Genomic DNA, 7,480 nt, shown 5'->3' with positions numbered 1-7,480 from the left:
CAACAGAATCGTAGAACCATAGAATCCCAGGTTGGAAGGGACCTCAAGGATCATATGGCCCAACCTTTCTGGGCAAGAGCACAGTCTAGACAAGATGGCCCAGCAACCTGTCCAGCTGAGTCTTGAAAGTGGCACAGTCAACCACTCCCCTGGGGAGATTATTCCAATGGTTGACTGTTCTCATGGGGAAAAATTTCCCTCTTGTGTCCAATGGGAATCTCCCCAAGAGCAACTTGTGTCCGTTCCCCCTTGTCCTCTCCATGTGGAAAGGGAGTCTCCATCATCCATTTAGATTTAAACTAGCTAGAAAAGCTACGCTACAAAGCACTAAGCACATCAAAGAACACATTTGATTAGGGGAAAAAAAAAGTTGATTGATGTTTTATTATATAGCATCGTGAGAGTAATCAAGATAAACTCTTCATTTAATCATCCCTCTTAAATAGGCTTGGTGTAATTTGAACAGATCTTGATCAAAAATCTTGTAAGTTCATGAAATCAGTTAAATGCAATTTAGTGGATCTCTGAGCTTTCAGACTGTGTCACTGGGCCGTATTCTGCTTCTCTTGCAATGGCCAGTAACTCAAATCCCTGAGTCGTCCCACTGTTGCAACAGATCCCAGTGGGGCTTCTAAGAGGTAAAATACCACAAAGCTGGCAGAATGGGGCCCTCTGTCAGCATCAATGCATTGCCAGACCAGTCAATGTTGCTGATAATTGTATTATATAGAGCAACTAGCCCATTAGTACCCCTTGGGCTGGAAAAATATCTGTCTTCCTTTCACTGCCCAGCCTCAGAAATAATGAACAAGTTCCATGCTGGGATCAAATGGACAAACTCTGTTTCTTTCCTGAGTTTCTGCTTTTCAGCAGGTAATTTGCCAGCACCGTTATTTTGCAGGATGGCGAAAATTAAAGGACGGATCCAGCGCATACGGTGCCGGAGGTGGCGGTGTCAGAGAAACCCTTGCAGCAGAGAGCTTCCCACGGCCATCATCAGTATGGGCACTATGCAGGAGGAGAGTCTGGATCCTGATGATCCTAGGTGGAGAGCACAGATGAGAAAGAATTGGATTATCTGGATAAAGAGCCCATGTGAGCTGTCAGGGCAGTGGAGCTGCTTTGGGATTCAGATACTCCAGAGGATCCCATGTGTCAGTACAATGCTTTTCTACCTTTTGTGCTGTTGCTGATACCTGCGCCTCCAGGCGCTGTCCTGCATCCCCCTTATAAACGTCACCTGGCCGTGAACAGTCAGCAGGACTGAGTCTTTCCATACTTTCACCAGCGTAAAGCAGGAGTAAATCTGAGTCGTTAAAGCTACAGATGTAGCTCCGTCAGGTTAAAGGACTTCAGACTTTAGGGCTTTTACAGTGATGCCAAGTCAGAAACACTAAAATATTACTAAAATACACTAAAATGCAGCTAAAATATGGCATCCTTTCCTCATGAAAAATAGTACAGTGCATTGGCATTAACATGATGACTCCAGCTTCCTGTGGAGGGGCCGGGGGTGCTGTGCATGGTGAGACATCTTAAGGTGGACCTTGCCGGACTTGCAGAGCGCGTGGGATCTGAAGATGGGATGCTCCAGATCCAGGGGCTGTAACGCCCTGCAGAGACACCTCGCTACCTGCCCAGCCTTTAACGACTTGGGTTTTCTTGTGGACAGCAGCACACCAGTATTGAATCTGGCCAGAAACAAGGTGGAACAGGTTCTTGGTGAAGATTTCTGCCTCGCCATCAGTTTAAGCCTTTCCCAACTCAGAACGTTCGCACCTTACCAGCTCCAGGTTGCAGGTTGATGTATCCGTTGGGTGTTGATGTCAGTGACTCTGGCGTGCCTGTGGGTGGGTTTTTAGTGGTCTCACTGCTGGTGGGAGTGGAAGAAGGGCTGAGAAATGCTGGGCGGGTACTGGTCTTGCAAGCCAATGTTGTAGTCTTGGCTGTTGAGGAGATGACGCTTTGGGTGGAGATGGTGGAGTTGGGAATCAGGGTGGGCTTGTGGGGAGGGAGGCTCGTTTCTGTGGCAGCGGGTGCAGGCGTGGAGTTAGGGACAAGGGTGCTGGGAGCATTGTGGGTGCTCAGTGTAGCAGTGTTACGGGTGGCAGGAGTGGGGTTGGCTGTGTCCCCGGGTGCTGGGGGGTTCGTGGGCACCGGTAGGGTGCTGGTGTTGTGAGTGGTAACAGCCGGGTTGGTAACAATGCTGGTGCTGGCCCTGTGCGTGAGAGTAGGGGGTGGGATGGAGTGGGGAGAGGTGCCATTGGGGTTGACAGAGGCAAGGGTGGTGGCGAGGAGGGTGACAGCGGCGGGGGTGGCCTTATTCGAGGTGGCAGACTGGTGGATGGAGCATGGGATGATGGAGCTGGTGGTCAGAGCAGGTCGGGCGGTGGAGGTGGCAGGGGGACTCCCAGCACTGGGAGCGCTGGTGGGGGAGGTCAGGCTGGTAGCGCTTGGGGTGGGGCTGATGCTTGGATGAGCGGTGGGGAGGCTGTTAATGGAAATAGGGGTGGGGACAGCAAGGAGGGTGGTGGGCGTGGGCATGGTAGCCACGGGGGTGACACTGGCCAAGGCAGTGGAGTGAGGAGGGGTGGCCGTATCCGTGGGGACAGACTCCTCCGTCCCCCCTCGCAGGCCAATTCCCAGGATACTGTCCAGTTCCCGCTGGGACTGTCTCTTCACCCAGAGCATCACCAAGGTCTCATTTTCAGCTTCCTTCAGGGAAGGCAGGTTTTCCCCAAGCAAATTTTTCACGTCCATGACGCTGAGTTTCTGCAATACACATACAACGACATCTTTGTTCAGCCTCACAACCAGCATCGCCACAGTAGTGCTTTTCTAACCGGGACTGCAGAGCAAGCGATACCGAAAGAAAATTTAAAAAGGTAAAAAAATAGCGACTCGGTGATCTGATGGGGCTGCAGCCTCGACCCCCAGCACTCAGCCCTTGACTAGCCCTGCCCTTCAGCAGGGGACAGAGCAGCAGCATGCCGGGGACGTACCTGCAGTTCATCAGGGTTTAGGGCAAGAAAGGTGTCCTTGTCCATGTCTATGGCGACCCCAGTTTTAGCCAAATCTTTCAGGTCCTTTGCTGGAGCTCCACCTTAAAGAAAGTGCATGGGGCACCCGGACATGTGCAAACACTTCCAGTGCTGGGAGAGGGGTTTGGGAGACTGCGAGACGTTGCTCCAGTGTGGTAAAGTCCCCTGGCTGAGGAGGAGGCATCCAACCTCAGTCACCATGGGAAAGAGGGCAAAGGCTGAACCACCTACCCAGATATGGCTGAATCCGGCAGTAATATGCCCTGGTGGTGCCAGCCTGGCCAGCAAAGGCCTCCTGGGCTTTTTTGTAGAGTTGGTCCTTCTTGGCTTGAGAGCAAGAAGTAATGTTTAATTGTCCGGCAGTCCTGGGAGAGGGAGGGTCACAGGTTAAGGCTGGGGGCACCACCACAAACCAGAGCTAAAGCCCTTGTGTTGGTAGGGGGAGATGAGCAGCCTGTGCCTGCCCGCGGTGCTGGTGGCTCAGGCTGGAGCTGGGAGCAGGACGTGGGCAGAGCTGAAACGCAGGTGGGAGCCTGCCATCCCTCCATCCCCTTTCCCTGCGGTCCCAGGGGCCCCGCAGTACTGAAAAGCACCCCTAAAAAGTGGCTTACCTGATTGCTTCTGGAGATATTTGTTCGAGCTGCCCCTCCTGCAGATTGCACAGGTTTGGCCCCCCAATTTTCTGAAGCAAGGGCCCAGTCAAGGTGCCCCCCAGGGCCAGGTACCTGCTGACCAGCTGCTGGACCTGGGAAACACAGTTCACGTGGTTGCACACAGGCAGGGAAGGAAGATGCTCTGGTAGAAATGCTTCTACGTTGCAAAACAGCTGTGCCGCCCCCTGGCAATGCCTCCGCTACCAGCTGGGCTTGGACACCAACTGGTCCCGGTTTAGGTTCACCGGCACCCGTCCCCCGCTGCTGCCGTGGGTTTACCTGGGGAGTGCTCCACTTGGTATCCAAGGTCTTGAGCAGGGCCAGGAGTGTGTCATTGGATGTCACCGGCCACAGGCTGATCTCCTCTGCCGTGTACAGCTGGGACAGTGGCCCGAGCACCTTCAGCTCCTTCTCTGGGATCCCTGACGGGTAAATCTGTAGGGCCAGGCCAGCGGGGCAGGGAAGAGGGTCAGGGAAGGGAAAAGGTGGCAGAATCGGGTGCAAAGGACCCTCTCGGGTGCCTTCATCCCTGCAGCCAGTGGCGCCCGTCCCCGCAGCGGGACTCGCCTGTCCCAGAGCACACCCATGCTAACGGGGCTGCGCAGGGGCTCCTGCCCTGTGTCACCCATCACCTGCTCCAGCTTTTTTTTAACGATGCAGAGGTATTCCTTGGTGAGCGGCTGTTCCAGCAGAGCCTTCAGGTTTGCTTTTAAAACCTCATTGCTCAGGCAGAGGTCGAACTGCTCGCTGGTGTCGTAGTAGCTGAATATGAGGGAGTCGGAGATGGTGCTGGCCGTGATGGGCCTGGACAGGCAGCCTGCGGGCAGGGAGGGCACATCAGGCAGACGGCCGTTCCTCCCTGCCCACCTAGGTCTGGTCCTGCCACGGGGCCCCACAGCCCCTCAGAAGAGCCCTGGTGCACGAACAGGGAATTGCAATAACGCTGCTGCAGCCGTCCTGCCGGGCGGGACTATAAATCAACCCCCATCCCCTGGGTCCCCAGCCCATGAAGGCTCCTTATTTACTTTCATTCCTTACAGTTATTCCTGGAAAATCTGCTGATGTCTCTGCAGGCCATGTGTGCTTTGTCCTGCTAAAGGCAACTAAAAATATTCTGGCAAGGTGAACCCTTTCCCACTTCACCCACATGAGCATCCTCCGGTCTTGCAGCGTGGTGCTGCCCCTGCCTGGCTCCAGGAGTTTTCTCCCACCCCAGCTCCATCGCGGCTGCTGCTGCCATGTTCCTGCTCCCAGGTAAGAGCAAACAGCCCAGTGTGCTCTAAGGACATTTCTCCCCTCTGCCCAGTTACTTAACAGGGAATCCCACAGCTTTCTGCCTGGTCCTGTCCCCTTCCGTGGGGGGCATCCAGATGCCAACCAGCCCGGGGGCATTTTTCCCCCCCAAGATCTCTGAACTGGTCCGGGCTGGCAGTGGCAAAGGGAAATGCTCACGGTCTGTGCTCCGCTTCAGCCTGGGATGAGATGAAGCTGACACTGCTGCGAAGGCCCTGAGGAAGGTCAGGATCTTCTCCCGCTGGGAATGTCCCTGGCTGCTGTATGTGGCCGTGCGGAAAGCCTCCCGTGCTGCCTGCCAGGTTACAGAGTACTGGGTCCCACAGCCTATGGGGCTGGCCTGGCTGATGGGCAACTTGCCCTGGGGTCTCGAGGAGAGGGCTTACCTCAGCCACCAAGCTCAGCGTGGTCTGATTCAATGCCAGCACGAGCGGCCCCAAATTTTGCAGAGTCTGTAAATCCCAGCTCGAAGGATCCCTGTGGCCATCAGAGGAAGGACCAGCTCAGCATCCTCATGGGTACGCCATCTCTCCTGCTTGTCGCCCGCCCCCGTAAGAGCGGATGAAGGCTCCTTACCCGTATGCTGTGACACCCCCGAGGAGCACAGCGTTGAGGGCATCCTGCTGGGCCCCTGTCAGCTCTGGGCAGAGCTTCAGGTTCTCCAGGATGCCGGTGTCTGAGGCTGTGATGGTCTCTGGCTCCATGTCACACACCAGTGCCCCGAGGCCGCCGAGCTGCTCGGGGCGCAGGCGGCTGCTCCTCACCCCCTGGGAGAGACAACCCAGCGCTGGTACAAATGCCTGGCGTGGGGCAGGGGGACCCTGGCTGCCCCCCCCAGCTCAGCCCCCACTCACCAGGCAGGCCAGCGCCCCACGCAGCAGCCCCGTCCTCCGGGCTGAGCCCCGTGGCAGCAGGTCCAGGTTCCCGCGGGAAGCCTGGGCATAAAATGCTCCGCAGGTCCCACTGCGCACCTCGGCTGAGCTGCGGGGAGCAAGAGTCAGTGCGGTGGGGAGGAAGGGGGCAAAGGGCTCCTCATGTCTGGGCAGATCTTTAATGTTGCTTTTTGTGGGCATGGGCAAAAGAGTTTTAAACTGTTGCTTCCTTCTGAGCAACGAGCTGCCAAGTTGCACAGGGCTGGGGGGTCTCCTCTTGCCCTGGGGAGGATCTCAGGCACAGGACAGGGGTTGCCTGATGCTGTGCACCCCATGCCATGGCCAGCCCCAGCCTTGGAGAGGAGTGGTGTGAGGAAAGGACCAGGGGCGTCTGCAGGGCTGGAAATGCCCGTGTGGGTCTGAAGGCGCCTGCAGATGCAGGCAATTTTCATAACACTCCGCTCCCAAGATGAGCTCCCACCTGCCCCCGAGCATGCCAGGGCTGGATATGCTAGCGAGTGCTGGGTGGCATGATTTAGCACCAAAACCGCAGCCGTGTGCTGCCCTTGATACTCACTCAAAGAAGAGCAGCAGGTCTGGCGGGTACCTGCTGAAATCAGCCGTCAGGTTCTTGGCAGCGAGCAGCCTGGCCAGGCAGGACAGCTGGGCAGAGAGAGGCTGGGCTGGTCAATGCCGAGGCGGTGGACGCCCCTTTGCCCCGGCACCCCCCAGCTCCTCATGCCCCATCGGGCTCTGTGGGGTTTGCAGCCCCCACCCCTGCCCACCTGGGCGCTGCTCAGCTCCACTCTTTCGTTCTGCAGTCCCTGGGCAAACGCGAGGATGTCGGTGGCGGGCAGGTTACTGGCTGGGATGCACTGGAAACCTTGCAGGACGGAGGCTGAGAGGCTGCATTGAGGAGGTGCAGTTGCATTTCACCATCCGCTTTAGCTCCCCAACATCCCATGGAGGATGAACCTCCTTGTTCCCTTGAGAAACTCCCCTTCACCCTGACCATGGCTCCGTGGAACGGTAAGTGGGAATAACATGGGGTGTCATGAAAATGTCCCCTAATGGCAGTGCTGGGGTGGTACTGAAGGGGATGCCCCACAGGCAGGAGGGTGGTGGCAGAGGTGCCCACCATACCCCTTTGGGCAAGGGAGAAACCAGCAGAGCCTGGATTCCAGCTTCTGTTGCATCTGCGTCAGCCCCATAAAGAAAAAGAAATTCTTGGTGTGTTTGTGCTACAACAAGAGCCGATGCAGCTGAAATCCCAGCCTGGGAACCGGCTGTGCAAGGCTCTAAATCCTCTCCAGCCCAAGTGACCTGTCACAGCAGCCGTGACATGGATGTGGGGAGAAACGCAACATCCACCCCCACCTGCCCTGCACACACTGAGACGCCCCCCACTTGCCAGAGACCCCGGCTGGGGCTGATACTTACTGGGCGTGTTGCTCAGTGGCTGACAGGACGGCTCCGATGACCAGGGTAGCCTGGGGAGGAGGACAGGGGGATGCTCAGCCCCAGCAAGGAATGGGAAGGGCTTTTAAATGCAGGGACCGAGCAGGGAAGGGGATCTGACCTGGCCGGTGCACCCAGGCCAGTGGCTGGGGGGGGCGGACAA

At 56.7% G+C, this 7,480-nt stretch overlaps 1 protein-coding gene across 1 annotated transcript in view; it reads right to left on the bottom strand.

Moving 5' to 3' along the window:
- Positions 1 to 784: 784 nt before the first annotated feature.
- The window catches only part of LOC118452472 (mesothelin-like protein), an 8,318-nt gene continuing 1,622 nt past the window's right edge, over positions 785 to 7,480 (bottom strand). The window contains exons 4-17 of the mRNA XM_035895934.1: positions 7,300 to 7,349; positions 6,645 to 6,765; positions 6,437 to 6,522; positions 5,842 to 5,968; positions 5,564 to 5,754; positions 5,374 to 5,464; positions 5,147 to 5,282; positions 4,327 to 4,511; positions 3,974 to 4,129; positions 3,653 to 3,786; positions 3,273 to 3,406; positions 3,003 to 3,103; positions 1,785 to 2,772; positions 785 to 1,041 (exon numbers count right to left, since the gene is read on the bottom strand). Coding sequence (XP_035751827.1) covers positions 956 to 1,041; positions 1,785 to 2,772; positions 3,003 to 3,103; positions 3,273 to 3,406; positions 3,653 to 3,786; positions 3,974 to 4,129; positions 4,327 to 4,511; positions 5,147 to 5,282; positions 5,374 to 5,464; positions 5,564 to 5,754; positions 5,842 to 5,968; positions 6,437 to 6,522; positions 6,645 to 6,765; positions 7,300 to 7,349 — 2,586 coding nt within the window. The 3' untranslated portion in view covers positions 785 to 955. The remainder of the gene's footprint in view (positions 1,042 to 1,784; positions 2,773 to 3,002; positions 3,104 to 3,272; positions 3,407 to 3,652; positions 3,787 to 3,973; positions 4,130 to 4,326; positions 4,512 to 5,146; positions 5,283 to 5,373; positions 5,465 to 5,563; positions 5,755 to 5,841; positions 5,969 to 6,436; positions 6,523 to 6,644; positions 6,766 to 7,299; positions 7,350 to 7,480) is intronic.

The sequence above is a fragment of the Egretta garzetta genome, unplaced genomic scaffold, assembly GCF_000687185.1.
Source record: "Egretta garzetta isolate BGI_Z169 unplaced genomic scaffold, ASM68718v1 scaffold426, whole genome shotgun sequence".
Lineage (NCBI taxonomy): Eukaryota > Metazoa > Chordata > Aves > Pelecaniformes > Ardeidae > Egretta > Egretta garzetta.
The sequence above is the reverse complement of the archived record's forward strand: the minus strand, read 5'-3'. Positions and strand labels throughout refer to the sequence as shown.